Source organism: Cololabis saira, chromosome 8, assembly GCF_033807715.1.
Source record: "Cololabis saira isolate AMF1-May2022 chromosome 8, fColSai1.1, whole genome shotgun sequence".
Lineage (NCBI taxonomy): Eukaryota > Metazoa > Chordata > Actinopteri > Beloniformes > Belonidae > Cololabis > Cololabis saira.
Window position 1 is genome coordinate 36,474,749 of NC_084594.1, and position 16,964 is coordinate 36,491,712.

Sequence of the window (16,964 nt, forward strand, 5' to 3'; positions counted from 1 at the left end):
AATGCTTCTTTCCATACAAGATTGATTTTGTCTTCATCTGTGGCTACATTTGTAAATAAATAGCCAATCAATTAACTCAGTTCCTCTAACAACACTCATTAAGTAAATAACAAGGTTTTTTGAACATTTGACATGTATTTTTCAAAGACACAAAATAATTTATTTTATGACTATGTAAACATTTGCTCTTTGACTTACTTAACTTTGACCAGGGAAAGCTGCACTTGCATGAGAGCGCCCTCTATTGGCGGAAAACACTGAAAACGGTCAAGCCCTGGATTTAATGAGTTCATTAATTCAAGTAAACAAGATATGTACTTCCATCAAATTTATTTAGTGTAAACATATCTGCCATATTTCAAGTGAACAATAAGAAATGTGCATTCTTGAAAATGAAATGATTCAGCAGCTTATTCAGTCTGGAATCTGGATAGGATAACTTAATTTTTTTTTTTTTTTTTTTTTTTTTTTTTTAATGAATCGATTCCAAATCGTCACGTGACGCATCGCGATGCATCGACACATCGATGAATTGCACCCACATCTAATGGACATTGTATGTGGTGACCCCAGGGATTAGTATTGGGACCTAAACTCTTTATTCTACACATAAATTACCTATTCAAAGTTTTAAAAGTACTACAATTTGTTCTGTTTGCTGATGATACAAATGGTCCGAGTTTTGTTATTTAGTTCCTGTTTTATTTTGAAACCTGTGTCTTTGTTTCAGTTCTGTCTTGACTTCCCTTGTTCCCATCTGCCCTGATTGTCTGCACCTGTGTCTCGTCAACCTATCTGTGTATATCTTGTCTTGGCTTTCCTTCGCTCCCTGCTGGTCTGTACTATTCCTTCCTCCATGTTTGTTTCAGGTCAGGTTTTTGTACTTTCTCATGTTCCTTTGCAATCCTGCTAAGCAGTGCTTTTCTATGTTTTAAATTGAAACAAAACATGTTTTATGGAACTCCGGTCTTCTGCATCTGGGTCCTACCCTCCACATCCTTGACACATATTTTCTGTGAAGGAGAGAATTTACAGCAGCTACTGAAGGAAATTACCTCAGAACTGAACATATTTAAAAAAAAAAAAAATGGTTTGATATAAATAAATAAATAAAATCATTAAATTTGGACATAAAAAAATATACATAACATGTAATAACATGTAAATAGGGGGAAGGTGGCTCAGTTGGTAGAGCGTTCGCCCATGAACCTGAAGGTCAGTGGTTCGAACCCTAGTTCCTCCTGTGTTGCTCCCGGTTGTCAGGCCAGCGCCGTTGTGTGGCAGCTCCGCCGACAACCGGTGTGTGTGAATGTGTGTGGGTGAATGTCTACATTGTAAAATGCTTTGGGGCTGTAGGAGTACAGCTGTAAAGCGCTATATCAGTGTAAGCCATTTAAGCCAAGCCAAATATAGACAGAGTTAATGAAATGAAGATTCTGGTTGTGGCGATCAGAGGTGTCAAGTAACAAAGTACAAATACTTGGTTACCTTACTTAAGTAGAAATTTTGGTTATCTATACTTAACTGGAGTAATTATTTTTCAGACGACTTTTTACTTTTACTCCTTACATTTTCACGCAATTATCTGTACTTTTTACTCCTTACATTTTAAAAACAGCCTCGTTACTCTATTTCATTTCGGCCTTTAAAAAAAAAAATCCAGTTAAATTGCTCCATCCTGATAGAGTGAATTTGGTTGTGGCACAGATGTTCTTGTCCAGTTTTGTTCTTACATCCGTCGCCCTCAGATTCCTGCAACTAAACTTGGATGTACATTCCAATAAAGGTTAGGATAAATGATAACATGCCTCTGAAGTTTGACTTTTTGCACCATTACAATACTTATAGGCAACTAGTCATCATATCTCCTGCTCTCTGAAACACATGTTAATGCTCAATAGTACGCATATATGGTTCTTTAATATATATTCATTATACTAAGATGCATTCATTTTCAATGGCTTTTGTCCTTAATGGCTTTTTTCCCCCTTACATTACTTTTACTTTTGTACTTTAAGTAGTTTTGAAACCAGTACTTTTATACTTTTACTGGAGTAAAAAACTTGAGTTGATACTTCAACTTCTACAGGAGTATTTTTAAACTCTAGTATCTATACTTCTACCTGAGTAATGAATGTGAATACTGAAGACACCTCTGGTGGCGATCGACCACAAGATCTGCTGGAAACTTCACATGCATGTTCAAGCTAAAGTATCCGGAAGTATTTCAGCCTTCTGTAAAGCTAAATATCTAATGAATAATAAAGCATTACATGTTGTATATTGCTCACTCATTTTACCATATTTGAATTATTTTGTTGTGAAGTTTGGGGAAACGCCTACAAATCCTCTCTCCGGCCATTGTGTACAATCCAGAAAAGAGCCATCAGAACGGTTCCAGGACCTCACCAATGATTACCGGTGTATATATAAACTCCTGCCTTCTAAAACTCCCAGAGGCAATGTCCAAGAATGAGTTTAAGAAAAGGCTCAGACTAATGATTTGGGTTGGCTCACGGGCACGGCTGTCAGGGGTCTGGGTGCTTGTGTTGGCGTGGTGGTTTGTGCCAGCCAACCGGGTCGGGACCTCCGGGTTCTGGTCTTGCACTTTTTGGAGTGCTGGGTGTGAGTGGGACTGGGAGGACTGGGGGGGTTTGGTTTCTCTCAGGGTGGACTGTGTATGTGGGTGTGAATGTGTCTAGGAGTATCAGTGTGTAGTTTCATGTGAATGTTTAACTGAATGTCAATTTACAATGTAAAAATTTAGCATAAAAAATGTCTGCATTGGTTTATATGTACAGTATATATGTTTGTTAGTTTTCTGTTGTTTTTTTTTTTTAAACATTCTTTAAAATAAATTCATAAGACTCGGAAAAGCGGATGGATATAAATTGTAATTATTGAATATTGGAGAAGGGGTAGGATTAAATAAGCTGTACTTCTTCTACCCCTTTTCAGACATGTTTATAAGGATTTGTGTGTTATGTTCATCGTTATGCTGGTGCATGTACAGTATATAGATATGTATATACAGACAGGTGTGTGCATGGATAGAGGTATAGTGTGTGTGCGTACTTATATATATATATATATATATATATATATATATATATATATATATATATATATATATATATAGGCATGTAGATGGGTACATGTATATAGACAGGCATGTATGTATGTATGTATGTATGTGTGTGTGTGTGTGTGTGTGTGTGTGTGTGTGTGTGTGTGTGTGTGTGTATGTATATATATATATATATATATATATATATATATATATATATATATACATATACATGCATGAGCGAGCGAGCATGTGCATGTATATAGGTATGAGTATATAGATATCTGTGTATATATAGACAGGCATGTAATCCTATCTATATCCGTGTAAATCACATTGTCTGATTTTTAAAGAATTTATTTGCCAATTATAGTGGGAAATAAGTATTTGGTCAATAACAAAAGTTCATCTCAATACTTTGTTATATACCCTCTGTTGGCAATGACAGAGGTCAAACATTTTCTGCAAGACTTCACATGGTTTTCACAAACTGTTGCTGGTATTTTGGACCGTTCCTCCATGCAGATCTCCTCTACAGCAGGGATGTTTTGGGGCTGTCGCTGGGCAACATCGACTTTTAACTCCCTCCAAAGATTTTCTATGGGGTTGAGATCTGGAGACTGGCTAGGCCACTCCAGGACCTTAAAATGTTTCTTAAGAAACCACTCCTTCGTTGGCCGGGCGGTGTGTTTAGGATCATTGTCCTGCTGAAAGACCCAGCCACGTTTCATCTTCAATGCCCTGCTTATGGAAGGAGGTTTTCACTCAAAATCTCACGATACATGGCTCCATTCATTCTTTCCCTTACATGGATCAGTTGTCATGGTTCCTTTGCAGAAAAACATCCCCAGAGCATGATGTTTCCACCTCCATGCTTCACAGTAGGTTTGCTGTTCTTTGGATGCAACTCAGCTTTCTTTCTCCTCCAAACACGACAAGTTGTGTTTCTACCAAAAAGTTCTATTTTGGTTTCATCTGACCACATAACATTCTCCCAATCCTCTTCTGCATCATCCAAATGCTCTCTAGCAAACTTCTGACGGGCCTGGACATGTACTGGCTTAAGCAGGGGGAACGTCTGGCCCTGCAGGATGTGAGTCCCTGGCGGCGTAGTGTGTTACTGATGGTACCTTTGTTACTTTGGTCCCAGCTCTCTGCAGGTCATTTACTAGGTCCCCGTGTGGTTCTGGGATCTTTACTCACCATTCTTGTGATCATTTTTACCCCACGGGATGAGATCTTACGTGGAGCCCCAGATTGAGGGAGATTACCAGTGGTCTTGTATGTCTTCCTTTTTCTACAATTTTGTTTCTCACGTCCATTGACAGCTCTTTGGTCTTGGCCACATTGTAGTTTGGAGTGTGACAGTTTGAGGTTGTGGACAGGTGTCTTTTATACTGATAACCAGTTAAAACAGGTGCCATTAATACAGGTAACGAGTGGAGGACAGAGGAGCCTCTTAAAGAAGAAGTTACAGGTCTGTGAAAGACAGAAATCTTGCTTGTTTGTAGGTGACCAAATACTTATTTTACCGAGGAATTCACAAATTAATTCAGTAAAAATCCTACAATGTGATTTCCTGGATTCTTTCCCCCCATTCTGTCTCTCATAGTTGAAGTTACCTATGATGAAAATTACAGGCCTCTCATCTTTTTAAGTGAACTTGCACAATTGACTAAATACCTTTTTGCCCCACTGTATATATGGACAGGCGTGTGCATGTATAGGTATGTATATATAGACATGTATGTGCATGTATATAGGTATGTATATATATTAATAAGTGTGTGCACATTGGGTATAGATTTACTTCTTTTGTGTACATTCACTTCAAATAGATTCATGTATTTACAAGGGACTGTTCAACACGTGTATATTTGTATATAGATGCATAGATTCGTACTAGAGTTAACGTTGTCCAACGGTTCTGACATGTCTGGAATGAATCAATAAATGAAATTAACTCTTGTGTTCCTGGTTTTCACAGGTTAGCAAAAATAAAAAAAACCATCCCTTGTGTGGATTTGCTCCAGCTTGTTTTACAGAGTTCTCTGCAGCTGCAGCGGGACGGCTGCTTGGGTCTGGGTTGGGTCTTGGATCCGGGAGCACCTGCTCTCATCTGCGCTCGGCTGTTTGGTTTCAGCAGACAGTCATTTTGGTCTCTGATAGAAATGTCTTTTCATAAGTAAAAAGAATTGCTTACTTTGGTCCTTGAGATTATTTTGACGGTCTATTCAGAATTATAATAATTTGTTTTCAAGATGATGTGGAGAGAGGGGAACTTTCAGACCAACTTGGTTTTCAGTTTTTTTTGTTAATAGTCAAGATTCAAATTGTACTTTTAACTGGAAAGTACTCGTTACCGTTACCCCGACCTAAGTACTCACTGATAGGTACGTTCCATCCTGTCCGAGGTAAGACAGTATTATGGGTAAAATACAACCATGCAGACATTATGCCTCGATAAACAGTCTACCGTTTATTGTGGACTTCTATCAATAATACATTCATCAACAGGTGTACTGTGCAAAAAAGAAACAACCCAAAGCTAGTTGAATTTCATTCCCATTTTATTTACTTTGTCTACGTCACTGCAGCGATCCTGTTTACAGAGGAAAACCGTCCCTTTCTAACTATCAACCAGTCCGAGGGTCAACTACAGAAGTGGTTTGACACAAAAATACCAGGATTCCAGCGATTCTATCCTCGCTGGAATCAAACAATGTTAACAAGGTTAGTGAGGATAACTTAAGACTTTAGATAAATGGCCCAAATGTATGAACTGAATTTTAATATAATTACATATTGTTTTTCCTCCTTTTTATATTTATCAGGCCAGTATCATCACTATCAAGTGGTTTGTTTCCTTTTTCTCTTCGGCAGCAGTCGACACTGAAACATTTAGGTGTGCTGTTCATAATCACATTACTCATATCCTCGCAGGAAAGCGATGCTTCTTCCCTTCTTTTATGGTTGCAACAGAAAGTCCAACTAGCAGGAGAGACATGTAAGTGCTGAAGACATCGCAGTACCTCCTCACTCAGCATCCATTTAACAGAACATAGCAGTAACTTTCATCATTTCAGGGAAAGATCTATCGTGTTGGAAACTTTCTCAGGGTAACCGTTTCTAGACAGGTTTTTATCTAAAAATAAATCTGTCAAAGTATTTAAAAGATCATGATAAAAATAAAACTCCAATCTCCGAGACCGAGCGTAGTTTCCGAGGGACTCCATTATAGCGGCCAGGCGTCGTGGCCGTTATAAGAAGCCTTGTGCAACATTTTCGAGCATCACCCTGATTTGATTTGGACCTACATTTGATGAAGGTTGAAGAAACAAAATGGACATTCACAGCTTCCATGTTGGGAAGGTGCAGCTGAAACAAGTGCTTTCTTTGTGAACGGGAGAACCCCTGGAGCAGCAGCGGGCGTGTTGGCACAGTACGAGTCGACGGGTGTGTTCACTTGAGACGTCTTGGGCGTGCAGCTGCTTCTGCAGGCAGGAATGACTGGTGGAAGCTGTGCACGTCACAAGCAACACAAACTAACGGGTTCTGGATCAGATTTACGCCGGATACAAGTCAGAGCGTTAAGACCCACATCGACATGAAACAAGGCATCAGTCATTAAAATTACAAAAAATATACTGAGAACATTTTCTTGTTGAAAGTGAAAGCATCTTGAACGAGGTTCTGGACTTTGCCTTCACAGTCGAGGCAGGTAAGGAGTCTGGGTTTAAAAAAGAAAATGAAAGAACAAACAGAAAAGGAGGAGTAGAATCTAATGTCTTGAGCGTCCTCCCTCAAAGGCATGATGCTCCATGTGAGCTGAAAGAGTCAGAAACACTACGGTTAATATAAACGTCTGTCGAGCTCCACACACACAAAGATCACGGCAGAGCACAAGCTAGACCTTCACCTGCAACAATAAAAAAAACTATCACAGTCATGAGTCAAGAAGGTCCGGTCTGTGGACTGCCGGCTCAACTCTGATCCAGTCTAGACAGTTTAGAGTTGACTTTAAACAGATTCATCTCATTTAATATTCAGCTCGTACTGACAGACCTTTGTGGTTACAGTATTGGCACTTTTCAACTAGTACCTACTCAGCCCGACTCAGCTCGCCTCCACTCGGATTGGTTCTTTCCCACTAGGGGTCTAACGTGCCGAGTAGATACTTTTTCTGTAACTACTCTGCCGAGGTTCTAAGCTGCTGAGTCGGCTGTATCTGACATCATCACACTACAGGCCACCGATTGGTCGGGGGGTTGGAGTCAGACGTCTGAGTCAGGATGTGACATCAGCGAAAGAGCGACCCTGACGGCGGCTTCTTGTTCATTTTATTCGACAGACAATGGCAGCACAAAAGTCTGTTTCATGATCCAACTCTGAGGGTCAGATGTTCATAAACCTGGTGCTGAGGAGAGAATTAAAAAGGGATCTAGACGGAGATAAGGAACAACCAGATCCACCAGGAGCTCTGTCACTTCAAAGCTGCTCACGGCTCCCAGCTGACTTTTCAGCAGCGACGAGACAAACTAAAAAAATGTAAAAAGCGTTGCCGCTTAAAGCTTCTCCCACTCTCATTATTTAACTTGATATGGAACACAAGCCACAGACCCATCAGCACATATACCATCTCCTCCAGGTTCTACATCTTTAGTGTTGTTGTCTTCTTCATTTAGATCACACAATACATCACAAATACGTCACAGCAGCTTCGTTCTAACTAGTGATGCACCGAACGTTCGGTAACCGAAATTGTTTGGCTGAAAATAGCAAAAAAACACTTTTGGTGTTCGGTGGAATAAGTGGGGAAAAAACGAACAATTAATAACGGCGTGTGATGACGCAATCAAACAGCGAACAGCGTGGATTGAGGGGCGTGCAGTGTTTAATGCAGCATGTCAGATCATTACTTGGATGTGGGGAAAAAACAGAGGACACGAGAAATGATCCAGGCTGAGTTGGATTTGGGAAACCGCTTGGTGATGGAGACGGTCACGGGACGCACAGCGCAGAGAAAAGGGCCCGTACTACCGATGCGGTGGAGAACCCTCACTGTCTGATACGTTTGACGAGATCCTCCAAGAAAATAACCCAGATTTTTACAATTATTATACAAGGCTTCAAAGTGCGGAGATCAGCCCCACTGCAACCCGATTAACTGGATTTGAACGGGAGAAAATGAAAGGATTATGAGAAAAAAAACAATAAGTACAGTACGTAAATTGTGACTGGCGGGTATTTCACTGCACATTTATTTGATTTATGCAATGGTGAAAAAATTGGCAAAATAGATGAAAAACTGCAAAGAACCATTGTTCGGTATTCGGCCAAGTGTTTATTATTATTTTCAGTTTCGGTTTCGACCACAAATTTTCATTTCAGTGCATCACTAGTTCTAACCCTCCTACTTCTGCTCCAGGTGCTGAATTGTTATGGAAAAGAAACCTGCCGAGTAAGTACTAGTGGAAAAGTGCCGTATGTGAAGCAAATATGGAGGCGTCTGTCTTTCCTCTGTCAAACCTGAGGCCCAAACGCACAAAACATATAACCGGGAAAGACAAGCATACTTACACTTATAAAAAACTGCTTTAAAGGTTATGGATGGGAGCAGCTCATAGACCTTTCCCAAGATACTCGCTTCGGTAGCCAGAGATGCGTCTCTATTCCAAATCTGTACAACATCTTCCCGATCCCGAACGCTAACGCTGACGCCGACGATCTCGTCATCTGGGGAGCCAAACAGCCGCGGCGTCAAATTTCACCGACACATTGGGCCTCTTGCTTTCCTCTCACTCCGGTAACGTACCTGTAGCACAGTAGTCTGCAAACTGCTCCCCAATAGTAGCCAGTAACAACTCTTTCCAAACTGCAGACTGAAACATGAAAGTCCAGAAAAGCGCGTGAATCATTGAGCTGCATTAGTGAGGGCGAGTTAGAAGCACGACCACATCACCTACACTGTTGTCTTTTGGTATTTTCATCTTCCAAACTCCACCTTTTGCATTGCTTTCTTCTTCCCTGTTGGTGTAAAGGACAAGAAAGCATGTTAAAGTGAAATAATGATTAGTTTTACATTATAAACTGTAAATAAAAAAAACTGATAATAAAAAAAAAGCTGGTTTATGTGTTAAAACACAAAAACATATAAGAAAATCCCACCTAAAATGACTGTAGGTGTACAGATATGTCCAGGTGGCGTGGGGTTTCTTATATAAATGTAGCGGTGAATCCGAAGCGACTCACCACAGTGGCCTCCGTTCTCCTCGCATGAGGTGATAGCTGCATCTCAGAGGCAGCGCCGTGACGGGAGGGATGTTGTTATACACGCTCCAGAACATCTGCACACACAATAACAGCCACTTCATGGTGTTTTCATTTGAAATGGTCGATATTTCTGAGCTTAGAGCATGTGAAATACTGAGAACACCCCCGGCAGCGCCCCCTACTGGACAACCCAGCACCGGCGAGCCGAAGCTTGTTTCTGCAGTCAACTACAACTATTCTATTTCTTTCTTGTCCTTTTCCCTCACACGAGCATCAAACTGCGTCCCGCTGTCCGGTGACGTATCTTCCAGGTTTCTTCTGCTTCACTTAGATAAAAAGAAAGCTTCCCAGGAATCTGGCACTGCTGCAACATCCACTTCATTCACTGACCGTCCTGCAGATTGTCAATGAAGCTTTTTCACCCACAAACATCCCACAGACCCCAAAAGCTGCAACAAAACACTGTTTTTAACAACTTTTTGGCACTTTTCTTCTCTTCTGGAAGCTGTAACATGGCATGAGAAAAAAAATCTATCAGTAATTCCAAAGATGAGTATAATCGTTGGCTTCAGCCGCTTTAGCTCTTTTCACACATAACCAGTGAATTCCTGAAGAATGTGTGGAGAATCTGGCCTGGACGTTCTCCACAGTTGCCCCGTTCACACACTCTTCCCCACAGCTGAGGTTTCTCACGGCGGGATGTGGTCTCGCAGCCCAAAACCTTCAAACACGTCACCCTGTTTTCATCAGTCAGGAGAAACTGCACCCATCGATTATGTCTCGCTGTCGTTGCCAAATCTATATGAACGTATCCACAGCATCTGTGAGTGGGTGGAAAAATCTGCAGCTCTCATCGCCGCACTCTCGCCCGGCGTAAACAGCCCAGGAGGGAATTCTGCTGCAATCACACATGGCCACTCATTCATCATCTGGACTTCTCACTGCCGAGCTGGCCGAGTAATCTCTGCAAGATTTCAGGCTGATGTGAAGATGGGCAGAGGGTTACCAAACTAGAACAATGTCAGAGGAAGGTTTCTCCATGCACAACTTGGGAAGATCCCACCATCTGCAGCTATAACACCCCCAGAAGATTCAGAGGACCAGGAGGAACCTCCAGCTTTGCAAGGAACTGGGTGCACGTGATCTTCTGGCCCTCTACCTAGGGTTGCCACCTTTCAGAAATAGAAATAAGGGACACCCCGATTTCAGCAGAACAGGCGCCAAAAAAAGGGACATCCCCAAATCTTCTAAAATGCATAAAAATGTATTTATTTTATATGAAAAAACAAAACGCTTTGATTTAAAGTTTAAAGTGCTTTAATAGCATTGAACTTGCATGACTGTACAGACAGCCAACCATACTAACAACTGAAAGAGCCTCCTATGCTATGTATGTCCACATCAGCTAAGATGTAGAATATAGCCTACAGGTGAAGAATATGGTGTAAAAGTTCATTTATTTCAATAATTCAACTTAAAAGGTGAAACTAACACATGTATATTACATAGTCTCATTACAGGCAAAGCAAGATATGTTAAGCCTTTATTTGTTTAATTTTGATGATTGAATTGTTTATTGATTTCATAATATATTCAATTTTTTTTTACATTTTTTATTTGGGGTTTTCATAAACTGTGAGCCATAATCACCAAAATTATAAGAAATAAAGACTTGAAATATCTCACTTTGCATGTAGTGGGAAATAATATATTTGTTTCACCTTAAGTTGAATGAAAAGACCACACAAGACCAGGACTAGAATCCTCCTCTAAACCTGCAGCAACCTCACTTCCCAGACATGTGGAGACAGCTATTAAAAGAAAGGGGGATGCTACACAATGATAACTTCGTGTATGAGCTGTGTTGCTGCCGTCAAATTCAAAACACCGATAAGTTGAAATCTTCCATGAAATGGCAAAATGCATCAGTTTCAAAATCCGATATTTTGATTGTGTTCTATTGGAAAAAGATTGGCCCTGAAATTATAGCATTCTGTCTTTATTTAAGTTTTTGAGTTTTTGAGTTTTCCTTCACGCAAGCTCATCTTAAATGCACCGGACTTTCTCTGCTTTCTAGATGAAGCTCTTTAAGCCGACACCAAATCTCACCTGAACAGTTTGCACCGTGTAGATCTTCTTGAGATTGGACTCACATTCTGCAGCCGTTGTGCCCGGTAACGACCTGGAAGAACAAGTAAATACTGCTTTAACTGAAGCCGGATCAAACGCTGGGGGAAGACGAATTGGTGCCAAACCGATAATCTGGGGTCGTCTTCTCTTTTGTTTTCATGACTTTAAATGTGTAACAGGATTGTTTTCCATCCCTACAATTTACAAAGATGCTCAGAATAGACGTTGTGATGTGGTTTACACCTCAGGAGGGTTATTTAACAATAAACAAATGAATCAAACATATTTCTATTTCATCAGATTTCCACTTGTTTGTACTGTAGATTTTCACCACATGTGACGTTGAGCAGACGCTTTAAACCAAAGCAGACTACAACAGAGGAAAACAATCCAGCTACCGGTACTTTAAAATAGTAGCTCACAAAGTGTAAAACAGCATTTAAATAATGCAGCTGTAAATAGATGTTGAGTTGGGTATTTATTTAATTAGTGATTTGATTTGATTTTTTAAGGATGAAGGTAACATGTAGACTGCACCTTTATTTTTAATTTTTTTTTTTTTCTTGAGGAATTTTTGTTATCCCCATGGAGGCAATTTGTTTTACTGTCAGGCTTATCTCTTACTTCTTGCTTTCATTTCATTACTTTAATTAATCTTTTTGAGGGTAGGCAAACAATAAGCTTTGCTTCAGCCTACTCCTTTTTCGGTCTAGATGATATTTGTATATTGGAAATTTTTTGTAATGTTTTCTTTGAACAGTGTATTCGTTTTCTTGTTGTCATTTTTATTCTTTTTTTTGTGATGTCATGACCGAAATAAACTAAACTAACTAACAGCTATGTGACACCAAGATTACATTCAGCTCAGGAAGTTAAAGGGGGGCAGCGTTTACCACAACTCGTTCCACCGTTGAGGAACGACGTGGGAGAAGTCTGACTGAGTCCTTCCCGTGTGAAGAGGGAACAAGGTTTCTGTGAAGAGCTCGTGCTCGTGAAGGGGTGTACGCCTTTAGGAGCACGTTCAGATAAGCAGGTGCAGACCCAGATATCACCTTCAGGCAAAGGACAGGGTCTTACGTTTTATCCGAGCAGCCACAGGTCGCCTGGGAAGCTCAATGAACAGAGGTGTGACGCGTGTCCGTCTGGGTTTATTAAAGACCAAATGCTCAGCTGCATTCTGGACCTTTTGTACTGGTTTGATGGCACAAGCTGGAAGGCCGGCTAGGAGGCCGCTGCAGCCATCAAGGCGGGATATAAACATGACCTGCACCAGGAACTTAGTTGCATACTGAGTCAGGTTCTGTCTTGTTTGTTGAAGATTGTAGAGCAAAGCAGCACGACCGAAGCACCGAGGTCAGAGACAGATAGCTGGTCATCAAACATGACACCCGGGTTCTTTGTAACCTTGGTGGGAGTGACGGTAGTAAAGCCAATATTTATGTTGATTTGGAGGCTGAACCAATGATGGGCAGGGGATAACCAGGACTTCAGTCTGGCGGTTGAAGGTGGTGATCCTACTGTATTTGCCAAAGAGAAGGGGGCCACGAATGGAGCCTTGGGGAACCCCTTGGAGAGGTGATGTAATGAAAATGTTTTCCCCTATGAACTATGTCCAAACATGATGGAGGACTGCTAGCAGGAAGTAGTTTGGATACCTCACACTCAGTGGGAGAGAAGATGAAGAGAGCTTGGCACTGCTGACTGGGGGGGCGGTGTCACGTGTTAGGACTGCCACGATGCCATGTTGGGTATGGGTCACCAAATCAATAACAGACAAGGTGGCTATCATCAGTAAGCAAAAGAAGCAAAGCTGTCAGCGGGTTGAAGACAGGAAATAGTTTCAGAATGTGATGGCAGTAAAAAACCTGGCGAGGAGAGACTGTTTTTGAGGTGAACGGCTTTGGACCCCTGAGCAAAGCCCTTAACCCTATAATTAGGGCCCGAGCACTTACAGTGCGAAGGCCCTATTGTATCTGTAGGTCGGTCTTTCTTTCTTTCTTTCTTTCTTTCTTTCTTTCTTTCTTTCTTTCTTTCTTTCTTTCTTTCTACGAGATGATGGTTTGCATTAATGGGCGTGGCAAAATGGCTCAACAGCGCCCCCTAGAAAACTTTTCTCTCCAATAACTTTTGAATGGTTTGACATAAAGACTCGTGGGTGGTGTCATCGGACATGGTTTTGAGTCCTTGAACATAATTGGTGCAAATCAGCCCCGCCCCTTGTTCTGATTGGTCGATATTTCATAGTTCCTATTTTCTGCCATAACTTTTGAATGGTTTGACATAGGAAGTCGTGGGTGGTATCATTTCTGATATGCTTATGGGGGGCGGTGGCCATGAGTGCGAGGGCCCGTTCATCGCTGCTTGCAACTTTAATTATTATTATTATTATTAATTAGTGGATGGTCTATATTCAATTCAATTTTATTCATATAGCGTCTATTACAACAGAAGTTTTCTCTAGGATCTTTCCAGAGACCAGAACATGACCCCCAAGCAATTATTACATAAATATAACATAAACACTGGCAGTTAAAAACTCCCCTATTGGGAGAAAAACCTTAAGCCAAACAGTGGCAAGAAAAACTCCCCTTTACGAGGGAAGAAACCTTGAGCAGGACCTGTCTCATAAGGGGGGACCCTCCTGCCGGAGGCCAGCTGGACAGAGCAGGAAAAGAGAGTTAGGAAAGAGATAATGAAGAACAGAGAAAGGAGAGACACAGACACAACGACACAGGTGCACTACAGGGATGACTACACAGCAGATGTAGACACCAGACACTGAGGTGGTCGGGGGGGGGGGGGGCTGCAGGTCAGGATGTCCGGAGGAATCTACCAGACATCCATACAGACATATATGATGATTTGTTACATCTAATAAACATCATATTTTTGTGAAAGTAGCAATTAAAAGTCTGAAGTGCCTAATTTCACAAATGAAATGTATCATAAATGTCTTCATCTAAAATAAAATGCAAAAACTCAGAAGTGCAGGTGTCATCAGGTGGAGGGGGTGGAGTGTTGCTCAGCTGCTTGACAGCCAGTTGAGGGTCAGCTGTATTGGCCTTAATCTTATGTAACCCGTGAATGACACCTTTATTCCAAAAATAAAACCATAAAGAGCATCAAACCTCATAAAAAGAAGGTGCATTTTAATGACAGCTCAGGAGGCCCTCTGCACCAGAAAATAAAAGTCTTGTGTGCAACAGGTTCAAACAAAGATCACTTCTATCAAAACAGCAAAAGTTACCATTTTTGTGCGATGCCACCAGTTTTATTTGAGTGTTTGTGGGAAATAAACTTTTTATTTCCTATAACCCCCTGCAAAAATGGTCAGGGCAGGTTTATAGTTGCATATTATACGGTGATGCCTGTCACCTGAGGAATCACATGCTCAGACATCAGACAGCCTCGTACAAGGGTTTGGATCTGCAGACGGGACAGGGATCTGCAGAGGGGATACTGGTCTGCTTGCGTTCTGCTATCAGGCACCACTACTATGGAACCAACTTCCAATCTGGGTTAAGGAGGCTGACACCACCTCCACCTTTAAAACTAAACTTAAAACCTTTCTGTTTAGTAAAGCCTATAGTTAGCGTTTAGTAAACCTCTAGCTGGTGTTGGTAAATCTCTAGGTAGTGTAAACTCTAGTGTGTTAAGGCCGAAATATGGTTCTGCGTCAAAACAGCGCCGTGCCTACGGCGTGTGGTTCGTCCACGCAGACCACACGCCGTCACTGACCTGCACCTCCCGAAAATTGTAACTACGCGTCGAGCGACGCAGACCACGCGCAGACGGAGAGGGCTGTGATTGGTTCGCTTGGTAGCAACGCATTTCCGGTTTGAAGCAGTCGTGAACTTTCAGGGCTATTTTCTTCGTTTATATGTGATTTTTTTTTTATTTTGGTTTTTTGCATAATAGTTGTCCTTATCTCTTTGAGTCACTGTGACTGGAAAAAGTCGGATAAACCATTCAGAAAAAGATCGCTAACTAGCGGTCGCGGGGGGTACTGCACTGCGACCAAATGGAGAGACGGAGAAGTCCGAAGGGTTCAATACGGCGTCACGGCTGCGGCGTGTGCTCTGCGTTGGTGTGACGCAGAACCTTAATTCAGCCTTTAGATTCGCTCCTGTAGTTTTTTGTGCTGGCCCCCCCTTCTCTTCTCTTTCTTCTCTTTTGTACATGGTGCAGCATCCTCTGCCGGTGGCGAAGAGCATCTCTGAATGCACAACACCGGATCCTGCAGTGTGGGAGTGAGGGGGGCAGGGTAACGGCCCCTTTTGGGCGGGGGAGAAGGTTCGTCCGTCAAGACTCCTCTCCCTGGCCCTGCCCCTTCTCAACCTTTCCCCGACCCTGCACCCCAACCTGGGACTTGATGATTGGGCCCCCGGTCATCCCGCTGCTGCTGCTTCCACCTGCCTGCTGTGCTGTTGACGTCCCCGACCCCCCAGTCTGGCCCTCGGCAGGAGGGTCCCCCCTTATGAGCCTGGTCCTGCTCAAGGTTTCTTCCCTCCTAAAGGGGAGTTTTTTCCTGCCATTGTTTATGTAATAATTGCTCGGGGGTTTACGTTTATGTTCTGGATCTCTGGAAAGCGCCTAGAGACAACTTTTGTTGTATTAGACCCTTTATAAATAAAATTGAATTGAATTGCAGACGGGACAGGGGGACAGAGGTCTGCAGAGGGGACAGGGGTCTGCAGAAGGACAGGGGTCTGCAGAGGGGACAGGGGTCTGCAGAGGGGACAGGGGTCTGCAGAGGGGACAGGGGGACAGGGGTCTGCAGAAGGACAGGGGTCTGCAGAGGGGACAGGGGGACATGGGTCTGCAGAGGGGACAGGGGGACAGGGGTCTGCAGAAGGACAGGGGTCTGCAGAGGGGACAGGGGTCTGCAGGGGGGACAGGGGTCTGCAGAGGGGACAGGGGTCTGCAGAGGGGACAGGGGGACAGGGGTCTGCAGACGGACAGGGGGACAGGGGTCTGCAGAGGGGACAGGGGTCTGCAGAGGGGACAGGGGGACAGGGGTCTGCAGAGGGGACAGGGGGGGCAGGGGGACAGGGGTCTGCAGGAGTCCCCCCGGTCGTCTCCTGGAGGCCTCCAGACCACCGGGGGTCTCCCTGGTTGTCTCCCCCCCTCGTCCCAGCTCTCTCCCGGCTGTCCTCGGCCCAGAACCAGGTGCAGATCTTACCTGTCCAGCCAGAACCAGGACATCTTACCTGTCCAGCCAGAAGGTCCAGGGCGAGTGCAGGGGCAGCGTCTCCGTGTCCTCCTCCCGCTGTCTCTTTGTGATCTTGTCCAACTCCTTCTCGTCGATGTCAATGTTGTTGTCTGTCTGTCTGTCCATCTGGAGACCCGCGGGGCCTGCGGGGACCGCCATGTCAGCAGCGTCAGGCTGAAACCCGTCTGTTGTTGTGCAGGAATCCTCTGATAGGAACTGGAAACAGTCGCTTTGGGGGTTTTGTGAAGGAAGAGACAGAAACACAGCGCTGCTTTCCGCCCA

General features: G+C 42.9%; 1 protein-coding gene across 1 annotated transcript; it reads right to left on the reverse strand.

The window, feature by feature from the left end:
- Positions 1-5,526: 5,526 nt before the first annotated feature.
- LOC133448924 (eukaryotic translation initiation factor 4E type 3-like) lies at positions 5,527-16,964 on the reverse strand. The gene is made up of 7 exons (XM_061727930.1): positions 16,681-16,964; positions 11,450-11,522; positions 9,320-9,414; positions 9,034-9,094; positions 8,883-8,949; positions 8,648-8,803; positions 5,527-6,895 (listed from the first exon to the last, which is right to left on the reverse strand). The coding sequence occupies exons 1-7, from the start codon at positions 16,839-16,841 to the stop codon at positions 6,849-6,851; spliced, it is 660 nt and encodes a 219-aa protein (XP_061583914.1). The 5' UTR covers positions 16,842-16,964; the 3' UTR covers positions 5,527-6,848.